Raw genomic sequence first — 26905 nt, forward strand, 5'->3', positions numbered from 1 at the left:
CGCCGCGCTGCGCCCTGCCTTGTTTTGCCTCGGGAGTTTAACTTTGCTTTCCTTCTTAACTGGGCTTTACTTCTTTAGTTTCTGTTTTATTTAAGTCAGTTTTGCCGTCAGAAGGTGCTTATCCCGTGCTAGTTAGCGACTGTAGCTTGAGGTATCCTGGTGTATTACGGCCAGGGAGCAACACCCRTGTGCTTTTACTGCTTTAAAACATACACCTGCTGCAAACCTTCCTCTGAGGAAGGAGAAGCCCCTTCCTCTGAAGATGGGCAAGAGGAGAAAGAATCTATACCAAAGAGCAACACTCAAGAGTAATAACTCTTTTGTCGCACAAAAACAACACCAGGGAAGGCTTTTAAATGAATAATACACACTTCACACGTCTCAAACCCTGTCACAAGGGAGAATGTGCAGCAGGGATTGCTTGCACGCATGATGCCTGTGCACAAGCTGCAAAGCTGGCTGCTCCGAAGCGGCTCCGGGGCTGCTGAGCGCGATGGGTATTGCCAACCTTGCATGTGTTTGTGGGACCTGGGGCCGTGCAAAGTGCAGAGGAGCTGCCCGCGCTTTCGTGCCAGCAAAGCCAGTTTCCTGATGGGCTCAAGGAAGGTACAGCTGGTACTCTGAGAAATGTAATCTTAGTTTAAAATCTCTTTATAAAGTTAATGACTATGTAAGCTCTGGTAAAACGAGACATCATTAAACTCTGTAGTATGAATGCTCACAAGAGCCTTCCTGATTGTAATCTGGGGAGCAAGTGAGCACTCAGAAATATCCTATTTTGGAAGGGCAAGAGACAGGGATAAGAAATCTCCCTCGATAGGCATGCATATGGCCAAAGCAATGACCACAGTGCTGCAGGGTGCCATGAGCTGCATGAGGAACCCCTCAAGTAAGGTCCCTTCACCTCCTAGCCCCCAAATGGGAGCAATTTCTTGCACCTGCTAAAGGTGAGAGCAAAGTGTTGCCACCTGGCTGTGGGTGGAGGGTGGTGGGGAAGAGGGCGAGTGAGGTGCTGGATCCGTCTGCAGGGACCCAGCTGGCTTGAGCTTGATGGGTGCAGGTGGCCAAAGATTTGTGGGAAAGCAATGAAGATGTGGAGAGTGTGGGTGTAGGAAGGAAGCAGTGGTGGCTCTGCTCTCCTGGGTGAGTTAGGTGCAGCTTTTCTGCCAGGCTCCTTTTGTGGGGAGCAGAGCTCAGGTTGCATGTTTAGGTCTATCACTTGCAGCACTTGGCTTCTGAGCAGGTATGGTTTGTAGAGCGCTGCCTGCGGGAGGGGAAAAAAAAGCATTTGGTTTAGGTGGGATTGTGTGGGTTTGTTTTTCTGCTAATAGGTCATTTCTTTTTCAAGGAGAAGAAAAAAAGTTTATTCTTTGAAGGGAAATCCCTGCTTTCAACTTGTGCTCCTTTTAAATGTGTTTTCTTTGGAAATGATGAAGTTTTTTTTATAACTCTCCTAGCATTTTTGTTTGTTTGTTTTTTTCACTCGTCTGAAATTTATTTGAAAATGCCTGGGAATCATCTGAAGGTTTCTAAAGCACACTCTAGAAATTACTTTAAAAAAAAAAAAAAAATAAGAAAAACCTTTGGAAGTGGCGTTATTTCTCTCCGTTTTTGTTTCTCCCAAGGCAGCCGCAGGCAAAGCTGGTTTCCATTCACAGCGCAGCCGCACCGTGAATTTTATGTTTGGCAAAGCCCAGCGCCCTCCCCCTTTTCTCCTCGCCTTCCCCCCTTGAAAAGAGCCGGCGCCGGGTTTAAAAGTTGATTTCAGCTTTGATTGTGTGCGTGTGCCATGCGAATGCTAAGCAGCCTCCGCGCCACGGCCCTGGGATGAGCCAAGGAATGCAGACTTTGGCCGCGCGCTCCCTTGCCGTCTGTCTGCCTTTTATTATAGCCCTCTTTTTTTTTCCCCCCCTTTCTTTCTTTCTTGCTTTCTAGCTTGCTTGCTTTAGAGCTTTTCAGCAATTAGTGTAGCCGGGTTGTGTTTGGGTGAGAGGAGAGGGCCTAGGGGTGCTTTTATTTACAAGCCAGTTGAGAAGCGAATGAAACAGCGCTACAGGCAGTAGATGAAAGAGCCCCGCTGTAACTCTGGCACGTTTGGAGCCACTTTGTGCAGCAAAACCAGGGCTGTTCTGTGAGAGCAACGCACTGCCTCCCTGGCCACCTGCAGCTGGACGCATGGAGGACTTCCCAACAGCCGGGGCTATTTACAGGCCCCTGCCCGTGGTGTTTTAGGCCATGTAACTCCTTCTCGTGCTCTGGTTGATCATCAGGGATGGGGCAGGGAGTCCTGGTGTGGAGCTGAGGTCCCCTGTGGTTTTTGCACCCAATTTGGAAGGGAAGATTGGGAGGGAGGATCTTCTACTCCTTGGGAGGTAGGAGGGCCTCCAAACGTGTTGTGAGCAACCCTTCTTCAAAGCATAGGGGTGTCCGCTCTCTGACAAAGAGCTCCTCTCGTCCCAAACTGTTCCTGAAGCCACGGAGTTAAACAAGCATTGTAAAACCCCTTTCCAATTGCCGCCACTGCAACAAGCACATATGCCCCAGGTCCGTTCACTGTGGTATGACTCGGATGTGCATCCAATATACCTTCCTGAACCAGGCTCCAACCTCCTAACGTCGTGGGCTTAATGTCTCTGTGGCTATTCGTGTGTCTTGGTTATCCACAGTAGCTGTTATGAATCCCATTAGATTTATTCATCTCATAAAAAGGGTATATGCATGAAGAAGCAGATATTTTTAAGGTGCATTTGTTCTGGTACCTAACACAGGATTTATTAATGTGTGAGAGAGGAAGAACAGCTATACGCTCCCTTTCTTAAGGCAAGYAACCCTGCAGTGGGAGAAAGAGCATATCCGAAGCAAGAGACTGACCAGGAACAGGCACTTGCTACCACCCTAGATAAGACACGTATTAAAATCCAGGTGTTCAGAGTTTGAAAGCTTTGTGAGGCGGTTAATATGCTCATTTTTATGGTTGGAGTTGAACGGAAATGGAGTATCTTCTAGCGAGAGGAGCACTTCAAAGGTGAGTTGAGAGTGATTTAGTGACCCTTCAGGTGGTTCTGCAGTAAGGTGCAAGGTCCTGGACCTCCGGGACCAGAAGGCCTTGTAGAAGAGGGAAGAGATTGTCCATCTCTTCCATATAGCACTGAGCATCTCTGGGTATTCTGCTGAGCTTTGTGCCTGAAATCATGGTTTCTCCACTCTCTTCCCAAAGCAAGAAATGTGTTCAGTGTTGAGCATGCTTTGGAGTTTTGCTTGCTTATAATAAGTAGTTGTGTATGCACATTAGTCAAATACCATATTTAGAGGTCAAAGAAATGTCACACTGCAGAACATGGCAGCTGGTAACAGGCTGGGATGTGGCAGCAGAAGCACCTAAGGGGATGCCTTGGTGAGCCTTGAGCTGCCCACAAGCCTTTCCTGGAGATAGGAAAAGCCGTGTGGAATTGCACTGAGCAATTAGGAGCCAGGGACTTGCCTGTGCATTGCTGCCAGAGGAACTCTTGGCCCCTGGTGGTGCTCCTCGCCTTCCAGTGGATAATCTTCAGCTCTTATTTCTCTGATTTCTCGGGAGGGATGGAAAACTCTGCTTTCAGCCYGCTTTCGTGGCTTGTGCTAGCCTGTGGGGACCTCTAGCGTGAGATGTGATCGGCACAGGATTTTCTGGGGTGCTGTGTGTTAGAGCCTCTTGCAGGCTTTCATTTCACAACCTTAAATACCTCCGTGGATCAGCCCCTATTGCATTAATACTAGTGAYCCAGTCGAACTGTAATTCCCCTCACTGCTCATAGCTGTCTCTGCTGGAAACTCTCCTCACTGTAGTCCTTCCCATCTTTCTGATCCTTCTAGGACCGGTTTTCAGTTTATCTGGCTCTTTTCATGCAATGTTGGAGCATGGAGAGCATCCCTGCGGTGGAGAGCCRCTTTCGCTTGTGTCTCAGGAGGTTGCCCTGAGGCGTTTTGCAAGAAAGCTCACTCTTTCCTGGGTCCATCATGCTGCTTCCTGTGCAACGTGGCTTGGTCTGGCTCATCTTCTCTTGCTTCTTTGTGCTTCACAAAGTGCTTCTTCCTTCCCCCCCCACTTTCTTTTTCTTTTGTTCTTCTTCTATATCGTAGCTAGTGTTGTTTTGAGATGTTTTTTGCTTTTTTTCTTTCCCCTTTTCTGCCTTTGCCATTTTGGAGGAGTGTGGCTCATTCTCCATTACTCTGCTTCATCTCTTTCTAGCTCTGAAGCTAAGGATTATTAAGGCACTCGGCCTCTGACTGTAGCAGAGGCTGTTTGAGATCTGCTAGGGAAACATGTCCAGCACGCTGTTGTATTTGAAGTGCATGTTTCTGCTGAGAGCATCTCCATGAAGATGGCACCGTAATGTTCATGGCTGTGTTCTCATGTTGGCTTGTTCTCAAGGAAAATCCACAGTGCAGTTTATTTTCTGTGTGTATATATACACGTATATGTATGTGTGTGTGTGTGTATATATATATATACATACACACACACAGAATAATATAGCTTTGTTTTGTCTTTTTTTCCCTTTTTGCACCCATCTCTGGAGGCAACTGGAGACTTGAGAGTCAAGCTTGGGCTGTTGACCCCTGTGATGTTTCTGCCATCGGGCTCTGCTGTGCAGGTCCATCTTTTTCACAGTAATGCTGCTCTGCTGCTTATGGCTCTAGAAAAGGCAAGTGAAAAATGGAAAAAGAGGAATTTGGTAGGTTTTTTTTGTACATGATGTTGAGGGAGGACTAGAAGTTACCTCAGTCTTCTGTCCTTTGGACCTTCAGTCTTCTGAGGAAGACTGAGTCTTCTTGCATCAGATGGTTATGTTTTCTTATAACCACTTTCAATACTATATAGGTGTATTTTCTCCATCTGGAATTACAGGTTTTTAACAGAGTTTCAGCCAAATATAACTGCCATTTGGTGGAGTGGTTTGTTTGGCTGGTTTGTTTGTTGGAGAGGGTTAAATCTTAGGAAYATCAGGCTGAGCTTTCTTGAGCTATAGAGCTGTACTCTATAATAAATATTCAACAGATTAATTTTAGATTTTTAGGAAGTTCACAATGCTCATTGTGACAATAAACATTAAGCAACATGATCATTAAACAGTACTGCTTCTTAGTGAAAATAGGATATTTTGGTCTTGCATTTTGATTATTAAAGCCTTGTTTTTTTTGTTTTTTTCTTGTTGGTTTTCAGTTTGCCCTGAACTCTGAAAACGGTTGTTTTCCTTCCTGCTTTCCTTTCCTTCCTGTGTGGCTGCAGGAGACCATGGAGAGCCTGGGACGGCGAGGCCCACGCGTGGTGGTGGGATTCACCRCCCCGGCTAGAGGAGGTGTCTCAGTGCGTAGGTGGAGACTACACTTCCCAAGAGGCCCTTGAGCGAGCGAGCCCCAGTTGGGCTGGAGCCCCGGCCTTATCAAGAGCTGTGGGGAGCCACCACCGAGGCAGCGAAGCCGCCCATGGGGCCCACGTGCGGGATGAGGACCACCAAGTGCCAGCTGCTGGCCACCAGCCTCTGCGCCATGGTAAACAGCTGGGGACGGGGGCACCTCCGCACGAGCGGGACCCCCCAGCGCTTGGGGGGTTTCCTGCTTTCCCACGTTGCGTTTTTGAGCACACGGAGGGCTCAAAAGGCAACTGCCCGCGTTATCACCCCGGCAGTTATCGCTGGCCACCAGCGTCGCCGCCTCTCCCTGACAGACTTGTGGTTTCTGGAGGCTCTCGATGCAGCGTGAGGGCTTCGCAAGCCGGGGAGAGCCTTTAACGGGGGGACAAGAAAGGCTGTGGCCATTGGGCTCAGCTCTTTTTAGCGCTTGCTGCTAAAACCCGGTTTTAAAGAGTGAAAGGTGGAGGTTGGCTTTGCTGTAGCTGCACTTGTTTCTGGTATGAGTTTGGTGATCAGCTATAATGGTGCTTGAGGAGGATAGGAAACCACAGGGCTTGGAAGGAAATACAGGAGAAAGAAGGGCCCCTTTGAGGACTTGTGTGCAAAACACAGCTGCAAAACAAAAGCACTTCTAGGGATCTGCTTTGTATTTATTTAATTTTTTTTATATTAGCTTTTGATGCAAATTTAATGGGAGTTTCTTGTCATCTTCTGAGGAATTGAAGGAAAATAATACTGGTATTAGAGCTGATGGGGGGAATTATGGCGACTTGTAAATACTTTTTCTGGATGTTTTTGAGTTGTGCTGCTTTCTTTGTGTTTTAAACTTGATCCAAACTTATTTCCCCTCTCCCTGCCACCAAGTTTGAAAGTTCTGCATTTAGCTCAAAGAGGGATGGAGACTTAGGAAGAATACAGTTGGGAAGGGTACAAGGTGATGCTTTGTTTTGAAATTYGTAGTTTGCCAAAGTTTCGGCACATTTCAGAACTGCTGGCCCTAGTCGCTGTACATAGCGCTCTCCTCCAAGGGAGGCTGTTAACGTTGCAGACTACATCATTTAGGCAAAGCCAAAGGGGGGATTTTACCAAACRTATTCAAAGGATGTGCTAAGACACAGTGTCTGTGGATGGCTGCAGTTGTGGTGTTGTTACACTGTGCATTTATTCAGAGCAGCATTTCTCAGAAATCTGAGCTGACTAGTGCCGCACTTAGCGTTTTGCTGGGTGTGGGCAGAGATATGCAATAACGCACAGCAGTAAAGGAAGAGCCRTTGCTGTAAATCAGATTATTTATAACCAGGGTAGGCTGCAATTAGGATGTACTTATCTTGAAAACTGTAAGTCTTCAGCAGGAGCTGTTAGGTGAATCTAAGAGTCATCCTGTCCATAGCTAGATGGCTGTGAGGATTACCTAGACACCTGACTGTCACGTTTAACATGGAGACAGCTGCCCTGTGTTTCCATACTCTAAAGACACATGGTTGAAAACTTGTCTTGGGAGGTAGAAATGAACTTGCCTCTTTTTATCTTCAGGGTCTATTATACTGGAGGTTTCAACTCTTTATCTTGTCCTCTCTTGCTGTCTCTGTCTTGGCTCTCTTGCCCTTCATGTTCCAAGGAGCTGCCATAGATCAGGATGCCATCAGAAACGTCACCTCTCTGCCCTCAGGACTTGCTTTGGGCRATGCAGAGGGTTGTATGATGGTAGTCCCTTGGTGACTTGCTGGGTCGCCCTTATAAATCCAGATGTGTAGTCTGCAGATGAGAACGTGGCTGCATGGGTGTTTTGCAGAAGCATCAATCCTCTGGCTTACTCCTGGTGCAGTTGGGTTTTTTTGAGTTATGTGCAATGCTTTCAGAATTGAGATTTCTGCCTCTAGGTGGGCCTCAAAAGTACCTTAAAGCTTTGCATAGCTCCTCAGGAGCTGCTGCCTTTCAACTCCTTCACAAATATCTTCTTTTTCAGCTGCTGGGGCTGTCAATTGCTGCATTGAGCACAGTCACTCGCTTCGGGCCCCACTTCACCCTTATCAGCAACATTGCTTTTGAGAGCAACTCCTACAAAGTTATCCACAACACAGGTATGTTGCCRTCAGCTCCCAGTGGGACTTGGCTGAGCCCAGCATCTGCAAAGCATCGTGAGCATGCTGGAGGAAAGTCCCATGAGGGGCATGGTCTTTGGAGTACATAGTTGTGCAGAAAGCTTTTCCTGTTTTGGAGCTGGTATTGAAGGGTGAGACCCCTCCAATACAGAAGGGACCTGCTGTGTTTTCCTGGCCACATCTGCCAGGATGCCACTGCCCTGATTTAAAATAAATAAATAWTTTTTTAAAAAAAGGATAATGAGGAGGATGATATCAGGATTGTGGCCTTGCTTCTCCATCTTTAAGTACTTAGGTGGGCTAGGCTGGCAGGTAGAAGGAAAAAAGGTTGAGAAAAAGAAGAGAGCAAGAATATGAGAAGTGGTTCCAGAGGCTGGAGCGGGGCATAAAGAAATGAGAGTGGKAGAAATACATGGAGAAGCCTCTTCCTGCAGCAAATGTGGCTTATTTCCTGGCTTAATTCATGCTCTGAGCTGTACAGAGGCGGTGAGGGGAGGACTACACAAGTTAGTCAAGGGAGGAACAGAAGCTGAGTCTCAGATGAACAGCTGGCTAAGAGCAAAGTGATGAGAACAGCCCAAATACTAAAATAATGTGTTTATGGCTGCTGCACTTGTTTCTGCATCTTCTCCAAAACCATGCTTTGGACTAAAGCATCCGCACGCTTCTSTAGCTGCTGGTACCAGCTCCAGTTTAACATAAAATAGGTAGATTRAATACAGTTGTCTCCCAGACTTCTCCCCTCTGCTCTATGCATTAGGGTTATATACATTGAGACTTAATTCAGCCTTGCAGGCCCTCATTTTTGAGCCACCCTCTGTCGCTTAGGCACCAAGGCCTTGAGGGGTCTTTCTGCTTGCTTTGCTCACAAGCATGGATTTTCTGCACTGTTTAGCCCCCATTCTGCAGTACAACATCCTGGGCACCCCAAATTCTCCCATGGGGGATGGCTACAACTCTGCTTAGCCAGGAAACCAGAGAGTGGCTGTTAGATGAGATGAGCAGCATGTGAGCTYGCGATAGGGGCTGCGTGGCAGCCTCTTCTGCTCCCCGGAGCCGGCGGATGCGGATCTGCATCCGGCTGTTGGAGTCGCCAACAGCTTGTGGTTGGCTGGGGAGGGGGCTGGCGCATTTGGAGGGCACCCTGCTCGGCTGGAGCACAGGGAAGTTGCTTGGAGGCTTACAGTTCTGCAGGAGAAGCAGGCCRGAGAGATATGAGGAGCACTGGAAAAGTTGTAGGAGATCGGAGTTCTCYTGCAACCAGCCCTCGTGTAGCAGGGCCTCAAAACAGGCCGTTTGAGCCCTATTTGGGTGAAAGCATCTCCTCCCTTAAGGTTGCCTCTAAATCCTTGGTGTCTGACTGCAGCTCCTGTGTCCTTCCAGCTTTCTAYGTCGGGATGTATCTCAGCATGATCCTGCTCCTGGCCGCCCTGCTCAGCTCTGTCGCCACCATGCGGGAATCGGAGTGTCTCACCGCCATGGTGCGTACCCGGGGTGACTCGGTGGGAGCAGCTTTGTGTAGCGTTGAGCGGATCCTGCTGCGTGGAGACATGCGGAGGAGAGTCTTCACCTCTCCTCCATTCCAGTCAGCTCCTAAGGGTGAACCTTGTTCTCTAATATGCAGGATATTTTAATTTTTTCCTCACARAGCTGTCTCTCTTTATGTGCTTTACGTTGTTGTGGTCTTGGTTTGTCTTGCTCCCSTTTGCTGGAGCGTTTCTCTTGCTGTCCCCTACAGTGATGGTGATGAACACACGAAGCATGTGGCCTTTTGGCAGAGATATCAGCCTTAGCCTCCAGAGAAACAGTGCCGTGGCCCCCCGAGAGCTGGAATGCTGCGTTTCAGCTCGCTCTGTGTGGAGTGAAAGGCCTGTTTGGGCCCAGGCCAAGGCAGCACGGCGTTTGCAGAGAGCTTAGTGTGCCCAGAGCAGTGAGTCAGGAGAACAGCTCCTTTGGAAGAAGTGTTTTTTCCTGGTATCGGCAGATATTGGGAGTGGGATACCCTAAAGTGGCCATAGTCAGGGTTAGCTTGAAGGGAACGTGGCTTTAGTGACAGGAATGGTCAAATGTGATGAGAGAAAGGGTCCCGGGCACGAGCTGTGACGAGCCGTGTGCTCGTCCTCTCCTCTGCATTTCGCCACTGGAGGGGGCCAAGTCCCCGCGCTGGCCGCAGGGCCACCCGGCACCTCTGTGCCCATCTCCTCCCCACGGTGGGTTTTGGGTCCCTGCCCCTCGGCAAGGCCCGGAGGTTGATGAGCAGGTGGGAAGCGAAGGCAGAGAGYGCCAGTCTCTCGGGTCTGGTGTGGAGTGTGGTAGGAAGCAGGAGCGGGATTCGAACTCACAGAGCACTGAGGCTGGGTTTTTCTGGTGCCCTGAAATGAGAAATGATCAATCCCTCGCAGCCTTTTTCTGCTCCTTAATGGAGTGGATTTTTCAACTTTCCTCGCTATTGATTTTAAAGGAATTCCCTCCTCTACAGTAGCCTTGTTTTAAGCCCATTTAATTTTCTATTTAATTGGGAAGAAGCTGCAGTATTGGCGTCTCCCACCTGGCAGTGTGGGAGAGCAAGCAGCATCCTTGGCAGTCGTTGTGGTTGCTCCATAATCCTCCGCYCGGGAAAGCAGGAGGAGCGTCACCCTGGCTGATGACCCGCTGGGCAGATCCCCTCTCCAAAGTCCTGGACTCTTCCCCCAAAACACAGCTCCTCCTCCAGCAGAGCTGGTGGGGATGGTCTTGTTGCCTGYCTCCCGGGACACTTGTGGAGAGCCCGTGGATCCTTGTTCTCAGTGGTATGTGGTATATCGTTCAGTCAGTCCCCAACATAAACATCCTGTAGGCCGTGTTACTATGGATGGGGAGGAGAAGGAAGGAAAGCTGCAGCTCTGCCAGCACTGCTTGTACGGAGGAAAAGAGCCTGCCCGGATGCTAGCACACGGAGCATTAAACTGCTGGGCAGATAGGGAGACGGGGAGAGGGGAAAAAACAGCCCGGAGAAAGCCAAAATATCCCATCTGAAACACTGGCAGCTGGATTTTCCAAGCTGGAAATTGCTAGTCTAGAGCAAAATGTGTTCAGGACAGATCGGCTGTTCTGAGTGCTGGCTCCAAACACTTAACTGGGATGGAAAAGCATCATCGAAAGCCTGTTCTGGGTGATGTGCCAGTGGCACCAGCACTCAGCACCAGCTCTTGGCTTTACTGTTCCCAAACATGTAATTGCAGCAAGGTCCGAGGGTCCTTCATGGCCCTCGGATCATGGCACATTCCTGCATCCTGTCCCGCTCCTGAGCACAAAATCCATCCCCTGACCTCCCTACGGAGGATCCCTGGTTGTGGGTGATTCCTCACCCCTGCAGAGCTCGTTCCTACCCCAAGGAGTAGGTGCGGGAGGGATGAGCCGAGCGTTTTGAGAGTCCTTAATTCATTGTTTTATTTTCTCCAAATGTCTTCTAATGTAATTAAGGAGTCATGCTACCTAAAGCCTTCTGGCAGGGAAAGGGAAAAAGCAGCCCATAATTCATTTATAAGCCCTTCTAGGAGCCATGTAATTGCTTATCGTGGGCTGGTTAGGGGATGAGCTTCCCAAGGGTCTGCTTTTCCGTATGCCCACGGACGYGGCGTTGCAGGAAAAGCAGAGCAGGGAGGAGGGTGAAGGGCTGAGGTGAGGGGCTGGAGCTGAAAATGGAGATGTCCTTGTCGAGGAATGTATACCATGTAATGTGGAAGAGTCTTCTTCTTTGTCCTGACTCCTAGCTGATCCTTCTCTGTGTTTTTTGGYAGCTACTTGCCTCTCTCATCTCTCTGAAGACTGGGTTATTTTTAAGATGTTGCTGGAATCAAATTTTCATTGACTTTAAATTTTAAAGCGGTATTTGTCATGAAGCAAAAATTCTGAGTATCCTACTCCCTGCCCCTCCTAAAAATATTTCAAAAAAAGAAAAAAGAACCAGGCATATATAATTAAAGTCTTTCGTAAGAGCCATGCCAGGTTCTCCCCAGGCACCTGCTAAGGAGCCTGTAAACAAGACAACTGTGAGTCGTGAAATGCCAAACAAACAATTTCATTCCTGGAACAAAATTTCTGTGCCGGTGCCTCATCCTGGGTTGAGCAGAAATATAGATGAGGCAAAAAATGGACGAAAACCACACGAAGTTATTTTGCTGGCATGTTTGTGCTTGTTTCCAGGATTTGAAATGACATGTTTTTTCCTTTTTTACTATGGAGCTGGTGGTGTGGTATGACGGGTTTTTGCTTGCTTGCTTTTGGTTTTAGAGCCACATGGCCTTAAGCAAATTTTTTGGTAAGTTTTTGGTAAAACAGAGTGGGTAACTAATATTCTTATCTCTTTCTTTAAGCTTGCATTTGGCAAATATTTTCACTTTTTTAATATTCCAGCAGAGTCATATTAAAATATCCGTATAAAATTTTTAAAAACAAGCCTCAGTCAAATGGGACAGCTTTCCCCGGACAGGCAGCTCCTTTCAGAAGGGGACTGGTTAGATGGAAAAACATGCAAGGGCAAGAGTTTCCAGCTGGTGCTTGTTCAGCATCTTTTGCCACCCCAAGGCCACACTCTGGGTTTGATACCAGATTCATATTTGATGAGCCCGTTTGGCCTTCAAAGGCTTTACATGCACTTTTGCTTCTCTCTCTTTTTTTATTTTGTTTTTTAATGTAAATTTTTTTTGGCCCAGCTGTCACAATAGGCAACCAGTGTTTACAGCAGGGATTTTTTTGTTGTTGTTTTGTTTTGTTTTTGGTTGAAACTTGCTCAGATAAAGACGCAGCATCTCTAACTTCCAGCTTTGCAAGCTTAGCAAAGACTACAAAAGTCAAGCTGCCTTCTATGTCATTGTCACTATTGTTTATACAGTTCAGGGTCAGTTGCTGGCCTTGGTTATATTTCTGTCTTCCTCCTGTCTAAACGGGACGGGGCTGATTTAAGAAAGGCAACTTGGCTCTGCGGCTAGAGTGGTGTTAATAGCTCCGAGGGGCTGGCTGGAGGCAAATCCAGCTCGTTTCCCAGAGGTCCTCCTCACCCACTTGTATAGAGGCTACATTCATCTGAGTGGGAATTTCTGGTTGGCCAATTTGTTCTTATTTTCCCCACTTTAAAGCTGGTATCTGAGTTTTACACCTGGAAGAGACTCTATGCCTTGAATAAGGAGTTATCTCTGTATGTGGTCCTGCTTCCAAATAGTAGCATGCTGTAAATTTTTTCCCCCCTTTTTAAAATTTTATATATATATATATATATATTTTCTTAGGAGGAAATTGGGCAGAATAAGTTAGCTGCTCTACAGGAAGGAGAGAGCTTTTTCTGGTCAACCCCTACACAAGGCCACAGTGTAATTAGAGGGTTCCTGCAGGAAGATGATGAAGCTATTATACATCTAATTTCTTATTAAGTAACCAGCATTATGGGGGATGTTAAAAGAAGGTGATATTTTGCTCTAATTTTAAGCCAATTTGCTAAAACTAGCATACTAAATATGATCCTAAGGTATTTTCACAAAAATATGCTCTCCCTGTGCTGTAACGGGCAATATTTTCTCTCTGTCCTCAGGGATTTCTGTGTTTTGCTCTTGCCTTTTGCGGATTGATACCAGCTGCCTTTTGGAGATACACTCACAGGACAGAGGTAAGCGCTGTTTGCTAGGAAATATCATCGAGCCCTCATCTGTTTGGGGGTTTGTAGCAGTGATTTTGTGCATAAAAGAAACATCTGGTGGTAATTAAGACATCCTTGTAGAGGCCTATCAGATACATGCAGTGTCATATCTGTCCTTTGCGAGCTGGGAAGCTGCTTTTAACAGGACCTTTCAGAAAGGATCATCCAAATGGGAAGAGGGGTGCACAAGGTGTTTGTCATGGGGGCCCTCAAGACAAATGATTTCTCCTGAAACCAAAATGAAATGGGAATCTTGTTCCAATTTGTGTGAGTTCTGTTTGTTTGTTTTTTCCCTTAATATGCTCCTGTTTTCAGCCAGCTCTAGTGTCTGCTAAAATCACCTGGGAGTCTTTACGTAAAAACTGCAGTAGATTGTGACTGTTCCGACTGCCTTTTCCTGTGGTGATGGCCAGGAGATCAACATCCAGGCAGTGAGTTTATTAGATCTCAGCAGTGACAGAGTGAAAACGCAAGAATGAGATGAGGGCTTGTGAGCTGCTGTTGCACGGAGACAAATGGGCCAGAAGGAGAGAGTTTCCAAGGGTCTCATGTCCAAGGGCAAATTTGCAAGAATGTCTGGGGTTTGGATTGCTGTCATGGAGCGATACTGGTGGTGTAGGAGGTGGTGCTCGAGTCTCAGTGGCAGTTTTGCCCAGTGTTGCTGGGTGAAGGTGGTGRAGAAAGGAGCTGAGGATGCAGGGCTCCTGCTAGCTCAGCAGCTGGGGCAGGCATCTCCTGAAGATGGTGTGGCCAAGGTTGGCAAGGTGCTGAGGAAGCCCAAGGTGAGGTACGTGGTGGCAGGACCTACGAGGGACAGCCCTGCTRGCCAGCAGCGTGGGGACCCTTCCATCAGTGTATGGGGCCAGGTCTGACCTCACCTCTGGGCAAGGAGGGTTGCAGGCTGCTGGGAGAAGCAGAACAACAATTGATATTGCAACTTTAAAAAGTCTAGACTTCTCCTTGCTGTGTTGCAGTCATTTTGTTTTCAGTCTCCTTCCCTTTTAGAGGAATTTGGCAATGCTTCTGGTTCTTGCTTCTTCCTCCTGCCCCTTGCTCATAAAACATTCTAAGAGAAGAAAAAAAAAAAAAGGTGACTTCCTTCTCAAAAGCTGCAAAGTGCTGACATTCTGGATTACTATTTGAATGTGACATGGGTTGCATGCTGTTAAACAGCCACAAGGATAAGCATTTTGCACTCACATATATAAATTCATCATTCCTTTGTTCAGATCTGATCCACAAAATGCAGAAGCCCTGTCTTACAAATGTGTAGTGTTTTGCACAGAAATTAAAATAACATYCTTCTGGAAGCACAAGACTGAGGGAAGATGTCCAGGTTGAAGTGAGGAGTGACCCAGTCCTGCCTCTCTAGAATTATATCCAGACCTGCCTGGTGCTTCTCATGAGAAAATAATGACTGGCCTGCTTCCAAAGTGTGTTTGTTTACCAGGTTCTGCAAAAAAAAAAAAAAAAAAAAAAGAATAGCCAACCTGTTAGAACAAGCTGTGGTAAACATCCCAGTGGCAGGGTTTTAAGTGGATCCCGATACTTGTCTCTCTTCTCTTGTGTGTAATGTATCATAGTTCTCGTGGTCGAAAGATGATAGCGCTTGATTAATAGTRATCAGCAATTAATCCACAGGTAAGCAGCACTGACTGCTGAAGGGGGAAAGAAATGAGTGTCTGCGGAGCCTTGGCTTAAACCTGAGCTCAAAATGCAGAAAGGATGATGGTTAAATTACAACTCGTTAACTACATCGTTGCGCGTCACTTGGATTTTGTCTTCTCTCGCTTGTACTTTGTCTCCTGGTATATGTGATTACAGTCCCAATTTCCTTCTAGTGGTTCCTTCGAGTRGTAATTGAGGCTTTTGCAGAAGCACGTGGGTTTTGGTGAGCCATTTATGGTGTATGGTCGGCCTTCTGGTCAGCTGGACTGAGAAGAGCAACGTCAGGGGTTCCAGAAGCGAAAAAGCTGAAGCCCAGGAGAATGGGAGTGTTTGTCTGTACGTCAGAGTGTGTGCCCAGTTCATAAAGAAATCCTTTGTATTTTATCTCGTGGGACCAAGGGAGAAGGTGGTGTTCTGCCCYGAGGAAAATCATGCTGCTGTCGCTGGCAGAGATGTCAGAACTTCTCGGGCTGAGCTGGCTGGGAGAGCAGCAACGCGAATACCTGACATCCCAAGGTTGTTGAATTTAACTTTTCTGCTGGCCTTACTGCTGAGCCATTCAGAGAAGCCGTTTGTGCCTCAGTGTTTCTCCCTTTGGCTCGTGGCTGCAGCCTGGTTCCTACCTGCTGTGCCCACCACTGCTCCTTCACCCCCATCGGACTCTCAGGCCCACCTTTGGCTGGCCAGGTGTAACGAGGAGGGTTTTGGGTGGTTTTCAGCCGTGCTGGCAAGTKCTCATTCTGGATATCAAAGAGCTGAGCCTTGCTTTCAAAACAAACAAACCCAAACCCCTCATTTTTATGGTGGTATTCCCATACCCCCCTGCCAGTTTAGGCGAGGTCTGTCGATCGTTTGCAATTTAGGCAGATGCAGCTGGGCTCTCGAACACGGGGAGGACATAGGAGAGGCTTATGCCACGTCTGGCGCTGCTCTTGGGGGAGGCTGCAGCTTTCTCCTCACAAACTACAGCAGGCCGGTGTTTTTCCTCTGCTTGCCCATTAATCTCTATTTTAAAGCTGGGCGGGGTGGCAGGCTTACAGGCACTGTAAAAGCCAGCATGGCCTTTGCTATTCTTGTTAATCAGCACAGAATATTTTGGAGGCTTTGGGTGGCGTTCTGGGCGTTGCAGTGAAACAGGCTGGAGGAATTTCGGCGTTGCATCGCTCTTCTCTGCCCCTCTCTGCAGCCTGCAGCTTGGAAATTCCCTGCGGGAGCCCTGCGTGTGCCCAGGGTGATGGCAGGATGAGTCAGGGAAAAGGGAAAAATGCTGAAGCGTGAGAGGGCTTTCGCAACAGGAGGAGCTTTTTAATTACAACCATTCATTAGCAGGTGACTGTTACCTTAGTCTAAATGAATTATGATCCCCCAAACCATGATTTGAGGGGAGAGCTTGAAACAAAGCCTTGGTGCAGATAAATATGCCGAGTCCTGTGCCTGTTTTGGCAGTAGCAGCAGTTCCTTTGACCATGGGTGGCCAGGAAAAAGAGGCAGTTGCTGATGCGTTGGTCAGGTCAGCCTGGGAGCTTTGCAGTGTGAAAGGCACAGTGTGTGCATATGGTCAGGCTGCACTTTCCAGCCTGCTAATCTGCATCCGAGTTACCTTTCCACATCTCCTTTGCTGTCCCCAGGCTGTTTGTGCCTGTTGGTTATGTTTCTGTGTCTGCTGCTAACATAATGAGCAGATTTTCCAGCAGCATTTTGTTTTGCATTTGTAGAAGAGCAGTAGTGCTCTTTTTATGTTGTATTATGTGTACTTGGGGAATAAAATTAGGATTTAGCCTCTAGTTGAGGGAGGAAGGAGCTCCAGGGTGCACAGGCACCTTCTCGCGTGCAGCCTTGCTCAGCCTGAGGCTCTCTTCAGAGGACTCCGTGGAAAGGAAGCAGTCTCTCATATCCCGTGGGCCGCAGCTGATGGGGTAAGCTTGTCCTCCCATATATCTGAGACTCCTAAATCACAGCCCCGTCCGTCCTCAGCAGAGCTGCAATCTCCCAACAGCTGGTTCCTAATCCCGCAGCTCACGTTCCCTGCTCTCCTGCATCCTCTCACCCAGCTTGAGGGACCACTGAGCTTTTCCAAAGTGCAGGCTTCCATCAGGGCCTCTTACGTGCAGCAGCAGCTGCCTCCCTTGGTAGGGAGCAGGGTGATCTCTTTTGAGATGGTGCCTTTCTGGTCGGGCCTGGCACAGGGCTGAGGTTCATGGTTACAGCTGTTGAACAAGGAGCACTGGTAGGGCCGGCTCCCATTCCTGAAGAGCCTCCCTGTTCCTCCCTGCCCTGCGTGGGGGGTCAGCACCAGACGTGTCTTATCTGCAGCTCTGGCTCGTGACAAACACGTTTRCAAAGTAAGATGAAGTGTTGCCTCTGTCTCTAAGAGTTTTGCATGCATAAAACATGCACTTGCATCAGCATCCCCTTTTTTTCTTTCTTCCCCCCCCCCCCCATATTTCTCCCTGTAGCTTTTATTTCTTCCTTTTTTCTCTGTAATTCCTGTTAGTAATGTATATTGGAGCAAACTGGAGCAAATTCTTGCAGGATCGGCTACAGTTTATGCTGACATTTCAGGTCCAAGGCAGCAGCCTCCGTTTGAGGGCAACCTCTGAATGCAAGCGTGAGTCGTGGCGATTATAACGGGACCTAAATGCAAGCTACAGGTGGGAAAGACAACCTCCCTCTTTCTCAGTCTTGTTAAATATARCACCTCTTAGTGCTTGTGTTCACGCCACCCAGCAAGACACTGCTCCCTTGTTTGATGCGTTTGCATTCCWGTTTTCTATAATTCATGGCTGCCCTGACGCTGAACCCGCTTGGCCCGTTTTCTGCCTCTTCTGTGGCATTTTGCTGCAGGAGCAGGTCCYCGGGCTGTTATGAAACCTGGTGGAGAGAAATACCTGAGGTTTGCATCAAGCAGAAGAGGCCTTGATGCATTACGGAGCTCCCACTGCTGATTTCTCCCTGCTGATTCCCCCTCTCTTCCCTGCGCTGCTCTGTTTTCAATTAAACTCAGTACCAGGCATCACAGCCATCTGCTCCAGCTCCTTTTTTGCCTGTTTATTTTCTCCTCCCCGTTTCTGACGCGAGTCTGCCATGTGGAGAAGAAAGGCAAGGCGGGGATAGCGAAATGTGGATGTGTGTCCTTGCTGGAGCAAGGAAGGCGGTAGCATGGTTGGATCACTTTATTCCAGTTGCCTGTGCTAAATGCCTAGTRTGCAGCTAAGCAAGGGAACCAGTGGAGACTGCCACGGAAGGACTATCTGAGTGATGCTGAAGTGAATACATCCCTTGTAGCAGGAGCCARAGGTGCTTGAGGTGTCGTTTCCACAGCAAATGTGCTTGGTGGTGGCCTCCCAAAGGCACAGAGAGCAAGAAGAGTCCCTGGAGAGCAGCAGGTTCCTCTCCTGTGGTGCTAAGGGCAATCCCTGGAAATCGCAGAATCATGGAGTGGTTGAGGTTGGAAGGGACCCCTACACAAATCAAACCTCTATACAAATCTTCTCCACTGTGTTATGTCCCAAATCAAAGGGAATTATAAAGGTGAATGTGTATATCCCAGCCAAACACACCCTGATGCAAGTTATAAAACTAGGGACTGTATTTTCATACTTTATTTTTCTTTTTATACTTTTTATTTCATACTTTAGATGCACATGAGTTTGCATGCCATTTTGGTCTGGGTAGACATAGCTCTGCATGACTGCTGTTCCAGAGCCTGCTTGCAGCTCAGGTCACTGTCCCCAGCAGAAAAGTTGCTAAAAAGGTGATGTATTAGTGCAATGTTTTATTGGGCCTCCTATTGCCAAACTGCACCTCTTGCCCACTCTGTGGCACAGTCTTTGGTGTGGAAGGGAAAAGCTAGTGATAAATACTGAGTTCTAGGGCTTTGTATATACCTCTGAACTGCTTAAATTAGAAATTTCTTGGCAATAATCTTTGAAAACAAATTGTTAGACCATGTAAAGATGTGTAGATTTCTCCTTCAAATTTACATGTTTCTAGAAGAAAGAGAGAAAAAAAGAGGAGAAAAAAAAAAANCGGAGTGGTTGAGGTTGGAAGGGACCTCTAGAGATCATCCAGTCGAGCCCCAAATCCCCTGAAAAAGGTGGGCTTGTCTTCGAGACAGTTGTTTGGTTGTGAAATTACCTTTCCTTATGATTTAGGAGGAGTAAATGCCTTGTTATAATCATACATTCTGTTTCTTGGGGGATAAATGACCAGCGGGATGATAAAACACCTTTTTTAAGTGAAAAATGCTGCCACTTTAACTTAGTTGGAGTCAGTTGCATCAGTCTTGAGGGTTGCTGTTCCACTTGTGTGTTCTCTCACCCATCTGTATCATCCCTGATGTTTCTTTAAGGAATAAATGGAAGTGAGAGGCTCTAATTCTTTCACTAATTTGGAGCTGCAACACTTCACTAAGTTCCTCCCAGGGAAAAAAATCCCTACTACTCGGCGTGACCCTTTTGCCATGTCATTTGAGCTGGAGGTTCTTCTCAAGCTGAAGCCCAGCTAACACTTCATCTTTATCCCTCTGCCTTTCCTACAGACGAGGGCAGGAAACACGTTCTCGTAGCAAGGGAGAGCTTTGTCTAGAAGTGCCCCTCCAACAGTGAGCCACCATCTGCGTGCCGAATGGTTTGCACCATGCACCAAGTCAGCAGCACATCACTGGTAACAGGAAAATCCACTTTACCCTAATAGTGCTAATGTGTAGGGGCAGTTCTAAGACCTTTTGAAAAGAAGCCAAACCAGATTCCTCTTCTCCTCCAGCTGTGTGAGCACCTTACAGACTAACAGCTACTGAAGCTCAAGGACAGGGCTCACCTGTGGTTTTCTTAAGGCATATGATTGAATATACCAGCATAACCACTCAGAAACGTAAAAGACATCCTGTTGTTTAACTAAGAGCAAGCACCCTGATCTTAGTAGTTTCTTGTTCCTCCCCAACACCAAGGAGAAAATTGCTCTGGGGCAATGGGGCTTCTGCGAGTTCCTCTTCAGTGGAGTGTGTGATGGCAGTCTCTTGGGGACAGCAATTTGCCTCAAAGCAGTAAAGCTCTCCGGTTCTCCACTGTGTTATGTCCCAAATCAAAGGGAAGTATAAAGGTGAATGTGTATATCCCAGCCAAACACACCCTGATGCAAGTTATAAAACTAGGGACTGTATTTTCATACTTTATTTTTCTTTTTATACTTTTTATTTCATACTTTAGATGCACATGAGTTTGCATGCCATTTTGGTCTGGGTAGACATAGCTCTGCATGACTGCTGTTCCAGAGCCTGCTTGCAGCTCAGGTCACTGTCCCCAGCAGAAAAGTTGCTAAAAAGGTGATGTATTAGTGCAATGTTTTATTGGGCCTCCTATTGCCAAACTGCACCTCTTGCCCACTCTGTGGCACAGTCTTTGGTGTGGAAGGGAAAAGCTAGTGATAAATACTGAGTTCTAGGGCTTTGTATMTACCTCTGAACTGCTTAAATTAGAAATTTCTTGGCAATAATCTTTGAAAACAAATTGTTAGACCATGTAAAGWTGTGTAGATTTCTCCTTCAAATTTACATGTTTCTAGAAGAAAGAGAGAAAAAAAGAGGAGAAAAAAAAAAAGAAAAGCTAGATAAAAATGCTAGATTGCTAGATATAATTATTAGTTATAGATGCTGAGAATGGCTAATCAGCAAGTGGTGCTCCTAGACTTGCCTAGAAACACATTTGTAAGAGGAAATTATTGCTGTAAAGCACTTCCATTTTAATCTTTGTGCTTTCAGCTCTTGGAGGCTGCTTTGCAAGACGAAACAGCAGCAGATAACCAAGGAGGCAGCTCACAAGTGAGCTCAGAAAGAGCCTGTGATGCTGGAGTGTATTAGTCATTACCTATCTGGAGATTTTGCTTCTCCACCTTTGTCACCGAAACAGCGATGGAGATAATGGTGACGTAGGGGCTGCAAGTTATCTAGATGATAAGCTCCTTTGGCAATAGATTTGTATCTTCTGTAGAATATTATGCACAGCAACATCACTTGCTCGTATAATATGGGATATAGCATGCTATTCAGTAGCATATATGCAGATGACAGAGGCAAGGAGCACAAATAACAAGCTGTTATTTCATGACCTAGTGGAAAGCCAAGCAATGCAATCCCCAAGAAGACTGCAGGCTTTGTCTGGAGCATCAGAAGGTTCTTTAGAAGAGCAAATATGATGGGGCAAATATAAGACAAGGAGTAGAGGCAGCATTCAGAAGAGGAGTGAATCTGGAGCCAGAGCAGATGTGTCATCTTAGTAAAATATCTCTGGTAGTGGTTGGACCAAGTTTTACTGTTGGGATGAAACAGGAATCAATTTGTCTATGTTTTCAAGTTATGCCAGCCTTCCTAAAAAGCCTGCTCYAATTTTGGGACCTTTCTGAAAGGAAATGAAGCGTCCTGAGCTAATGACAATTTTGAAGAGACAAAAATTGTGTATGTGCCCCATTAACTTTTAGATCTGTGTATATGTAGTGACAACACAAGTAGTTTTATCCCTGTATATTAGGCTGGAGATGAGTTTCTCAGAAAAAGTTAAAAAAATCTCTTGGATGGGGAAGCAGGCTGCTTAGTGTTCTTATTCCTTAAAAACACAAGACCGAAACAGGAGGTCAAGGAATTACCTTTTTTGTTATTTTCAATTCAACTCTTTAGTGCAAATGAAAACTTTCYTTACTGAATCCATTTGTTGTTGTTGTTGTTGCACCACTTGGCCAAACAAAGCCACCAAACCGTTTCCAACTTTGGGAAAATCTTCTGACAAGTTACTTAGAACTAGATTTTTTTTTTTGTCCCTCCTGATATGGGGAAATGCAAAATTCAAGCATCTTTCTCAGTCCCCTTCTCTCTCTCTCTTCCTCTTGGTTGTTATTAGCCTGTGTTAGTTCCCTGCGTTGGGGATGAGCAGGCAGAACAGGATAATATGAGAGTAATGTCTGTAACCATCTCAAGTGACCYGTTTTTCACCTCCAAGCTGTGAAGATGTCAGGCAATGCTGTGTTTTTGCTAGGGTAATTTCTAAGTGCAGCCCCTTAAGACCTAACTGAAAARCCTTGCTGAGATGGGTTTGCTCCAAGAGCACTTGTTCCTCCCCATGCTGCCACCCACTCTTACGGATTGATTTTCTTCTGTTCTAAAAGCCAAATGTTGCTTCCACTCTGATCAATATTGGTAAGGAAGTGCCTGGAAATGAAGGAAAGATTTTGATCCCTGGTGCTGAAGGCAGTTGTCACCTGTGGATTTTTTTTTTTTCCTTTAGAACCTGAGGATAAATCCCAGGATTTATCAAGCCATCGGTTCTCATGCTTCTGGTAAATATTTAGAATCTGATTTACCACTGAATCAGTCTGTTACTTCATTGACTGGAGGAATAAATAATGGTGGGATAACAATATCCATCTGAGGCGTGTCCCTTGGCAGGACAGGGAAGYGCTGAAGTCCCTCCTTGCCGTGGCTTGTTGCCCTCTGCCTGAAAGCTTCTCATGGGACGTGGCAGGAGGGCCTTTCCCTCCCCAGGGGCCTGTGGTCACCGTTGTGTGTGTACCCATCTCTGCTTTGCTCACAGGTGGAAGACRGCATGATGGACGTCTATGACTTCGTGTACGAGGAGGTGAGGAGGAATGCCTCCAGCTTCAGGAGGCAGGAGCTGGCTGCCATCCATGAAACAGTAAGACCTGGCAAAAACCTTGCTCTGGACTGTCTTTCCATGGGTTTCAGTAAGCTGTGGTACCAGCCCATTTCATCTGCCACCAGTGTTGTTTTCCCTTGGGAACAGGGTGTCTCTGCTTGTTGCCACGTCTGCTTTTCCCTTCCTAGACACTTTCTAGGTTTGACCACTTGGATTACCAGTGGGAGGGAAGGAGTATTGCTCTGGTGCAAGATCTTAAATTTAGGCTTTTGTCCTGTAGCTAACTTTTGTCTGCCTTGGTAGGCTGTTGCCAAGCCCTGTTTCTCCATGTCTGTGGTATGATAAAGCAGATAAACGCCTCTCTGCTCCCAGCGAGGTACAGATAACGGATGAAGTTCCACAAATATTTCCTTAATTCCCTGTAATAAGGGCTTTCCAAAGCTGCTTTCATCTGTGCTTCTCAGACCGCAGTTAAGGGCAAATACTCCACATTCTAATGACACCAGCAGCTCCTCAGAGACACAGCCGGGAGCGTGAGTGCTTCTCGTGGGGAAAATGAGGCCTGGGGTTATTCATCCCCCCAAATTCAGGAGAACCAGGRGGGTTATTCATACTCCCAAATTCAGGAGAAGCAGGCAGAGGACGCAGCCTTCACCAGTTGCTTGCCTTAGCCACGCTGTGGAAGGTGTCCCCATCGTTRACAAGGCTGGGAAGGGGAGCGCCCCGGGCATTGCCTGACCACGCGGCCGCTTCCTTGCAGTTCCTGTGCTGCGGGAAGCGYTCCCCCTTCGGAGAAACGGGACATGTGGAGCGCAGGACGTGCCCGCCAGGCCGCCCCGAGGCAGTGGAAGAGGTAAGGAGAAAGTCAGTCCTTCCTCCATGCGTGTGCAAGGGTTGTGGTGTCACAGGGATGGGTCTGAGCTCAAAAACCTGCCCGCCTTCCCRTGCAGTGCTGATTTCTGAGGCTTTAAGGGGTATTTCCCTAACAGCAAAATGTTGAAGGTGCATATGGTTATTGCACTCCCTTTTCCAAAGGCGTTGAACATGTGCTTAAAATGAAAAAAAAGAGGAATTCGTAAGTAAGGACTGCGTCCAGCAGTAGCTTTATCATGTATATTTCCATCCCTCTTTTTATATTGGAGTGGTCAAATGAATTGAAGTAGCTACAGCTGCCAGCTTGAATGTGTTATTCCTAGGAGAACAAGATTCCAACAAGCAAATTATTCCTAGGAAAAACAGGAACGTGTTGCTGCAGCTATACAAAAACATCCCATTTGCAAAGATGTCAGGAGCTAATGCAACGTTGCGATGCTTAGGCACCCATCAGCCTGCAGGGCAGCGTTTCAAAATGCTATATCCTGAAGAACAAATTCACAAAAGCAGGTTGACTTCAGATCAAATAACAGGAAGGAAGAGAACAACAAATTTGGCCGCTGTGTTTGACTCCATTCACCACCTCTAATGGTTTGAGTTTTCTCCGGCCGCTGTTTGGGGGAAGCGAGCACAGAGATGTATTTTCCAAGATCTGGAACTGCAGGATTTCATGGTTGTAACACATTTACTCTTCAGCATTGATGCTGCAGCACCGTGAGCACCCTTATCCAGCAAAGCACTTGACCTAGATCGTGCTCTTACACCTTTCAGTGGTTCCCTTGACTTACTGGTTGTCTTAGTAGCCCACTTGGTCTTCAGTGGAGTCTCTGGCATGCGTAGCCCTAACACCCATTAATTTTCATGACACCACGCAAAGTTGTGCTATAGTATCCTTGAAGAACATAYGTTGCATTAAGGTGTGCTGCTGAAATGAAATGTTTTCATTTCACTTTGTAGATTTTATTCCACCATTTTTTTTGAGATTCTATTAAATGCAGTTATGTGTTAAATACAGCTGAATTCCCAAAGCAACTAGTGTGCTGTCGCAGTCTCCCCCTTGCCTCCTGTCACAGTGTCTCTCTTGTCTCAGGATTGCCTCCGAGAGATCCAGGACTTCCTGAAGAAGCACATGGGCTTTGTCTCAGCGCTGCTGGCCGTCGCCATCTGTTTCGTGGTAGCTATGCCCATTCTTGGCTTTTTTTAGCCCAGGGAGGCAGGCTTCGGGAGGGGAATTGTATCCTAAATTAGCCTCAAGGAGCTAGGATTTAGACACCTGACTCAAATGACTTTGGAGCTTAGGCCTGAGTGACGGGGAAATACAAATACACAGGGGTGACTTTGTCACAGAAATTGGGAGAGATCCATGGCCCGTGTGGCGGCGGGCGGCAGCTGCCAGCCGAGYGGTTCCTCGGCAGAAATAGCCAAGTGCAAGTGTCAGCAAGTGCAGAGGAAGGGATGCAGAAAAGCCCCGTCTTCCGGGAAACGCGGTGCTGCCTCCCACGCTGGATTTGTATCGTTTTCAGAGGGAGAGAGGGAGGAAAGGGGACAGAAAAGCTGCCATGGGAGTGTGTCATTCAGCGGGCAACGTGTTCGGGAGCTGGAGAGCCACACTCATAAGTCTTATATCTGCCCGCTCTTTGGCAGTTATATATCACACTTCAGCTGCCTCTCTGCAAGGGCCCTGTGCGTGTAGTAAATATGCCAGAAAAGAATACCATCCAGGAGACTCCTGTTGTAAACATCAAGTTAGGTTTTATTCTGCTGCAATACCTCTGGGCGATTTTTTCTGACTATATATATATATATATATATGTTTAAACTACTACTATCTGCCTTGGCATAGAACACACTGTATCTAGGAGTGGTAGCTTCACCCCTAGTCCTACAAATTAATACTCCCAAAAGGTTCCTAGCTCCGTAAATGCTGTGTGAGCACGAGAGCCTTGAGCCAGTGGCTCCTATCTGCTGAGTCTTTCATCAAACACTGGTTTGTCTTTTATCTCTTCCCTATTAGAAATGTTGGCAGGAATGCCAGCTCGGAGTTGTTTGTCTCAAGTTGCTATGTGTGAAGCTAGAGGTGGGTGTCTGCAGAGAATGGAGTGTGTTTAAATATCGTGCAAGAGCAGCATGGCTAATCTGTGGAGTTTACATAGATTAGAAGACTATCTAAAGAAAACATGGATGAAGACTTATCGCTAACAGTGTAAAAATGATAAAGTAGGAAAACCCTCAGGCAGTGTTACATGTAGCAGGCGGATCTCTCTACTTGCTCAGAACACTTGGGTTCACATGAAGCTTTAGTTTTAAGGGTTCATTGCAGTTTGGTGTAGATCCTCTCTCTCCTCTCCAGGAGCTATACCTGATGCCCACTGCGAAGTCACCTGTTGATATCTGCTGGTGCTGCCTCATTTTTCTTGGGCACAGGAGACACTTCAGCTGCTCCTACAGCTGTGGGAGCTCCCAGGCTCCAGTGGGAGCGAGGTGTTTGGGTTTTTTTTTATTATTATTTTCCCAGCTTAGTGCCATGGGCAGATAAGGCGACGATGGCCCTTTGAAGCCTCCCGGAGCCCCTGGCCATTGTCCCGGCCGGATGCGACGGAAGCGCCTGGCGACCGCTCCGATGTCCCTGTCCTTCCCGCGCGGCTGGGCCCAGCGGGCCGCGCYCCCCGCGGCCCTCGTCCCGCTCCCCGCAGCCTCTGCACCTCTGATAACCCCCCTGGATTTACACGGGCCATTTATCAGACACCGCTGCACGGCTCTACCCCCCAACTTGCAAATGAGGGGGTTGCAATGCAAAGGAAGCGATTTTTCCCTTTTTTTTTTCCTTTTTTTTTTTAACCCCAAACAATATCTGAGGATTTTTTTTCTCCCTATTCTATTCCTGCAAAAGGCTATTATGAGATATATGTTTGTTTGCACAGAGAAATGTTTTGCAGCAGAAATTTGAAATCTGAATTTCCTCACGGCTTCTCTTTTTTTTTCTTCTTTTTTTTCTTTTTTTTTTTAATTTTTTTTTATTTTTAGGCTTGATCTTGAGCCAGACTGTGCTAATTCCGATCAGATGTTTTAACCACATCTTTTTTCTTTCTGTCATGTTGAAGTTGTTTGCCATTTTACTGCAAAACAGCTCCCTTAACAAAAATGTGCCGTTTTAATACATAACAACCAGAGCTTCCACAAACTAACAGGCAATATTCTTTTCGTGCAGCTGGAGCACCATGATCAGCTCAGTATTTAACTATTTGCCTATCGCATTTATTTGCTTTTAGGTTTATGGGATGATTCTGACTTCATTCTTCTGCTTCTCCATCCACTTCAGCAACAACCTCGACCGGAAAGGCAAATACACCCTGCGAGAAAGGTAGGAATCTGCCAACCTGGATCCCTGGTAGGTAGAGCCAACTCTGGGCCTAGGAAGCTACCTGAAACAGTCTGCAGAATGGCCCAAGGAGGTGTTGCTTGGGGACAGGAGGTGGGACACGTCACCTCCTGGGTGGGACACTTATTCCAGTTGCATGTCTCCCTTTCCAGCACCTCTCGCTGCTGTGCATTGCC

General features: G+C 47.0%; 1 protein-coding gene across 1 annotated transcript; it reads left to right on the forward strand.

Annotated features, from left to right (window-relative positions):
- Window positions 1–5395: 5395 nt before the first annotated feature.
- Window positions 5396–26715, forward strand: TSPAN32 (tetraspanin 32). Its single transcript, XM_026036791.1, has 8 exons — window positions 5396–5532; window positions 7360–7474; window positions 8879–8976; window positions 13062–13136; window positions 22415–22516; window positions 23238–23330; window positions 24441–24524; window positions 26620–26715. The coding sequence occupies exons 1-8, from the start codon at window positions 5467–5469 to the stop codon at window positions 26713–26715; spliced, it is 729 nt and encodes a 242-aa protein (XP_025892576.1). The 5' UTR covers window positions 5396–5466.
- The last annotated feature ends 190 nt before the right edge of the window (window positions 26716–26905 follow it).

The sequence above is a fragment of the Nothoprocta perdicaria genome, unplaced genomic scaffold, assembly GCF_003342845.1.
Source record: "Nothoprocta perdicaria isolate Ctin4 unplaced genomic scaffold, notPer1 scaffold_186, whole genome shotgun sequence".
Lineage (NCBI taxonomy): Eukaryota > Metazoa > Chordata > Aves > Tinamiformes > Tinamidae > Nothoprocta > Nothoprocta perdicaria.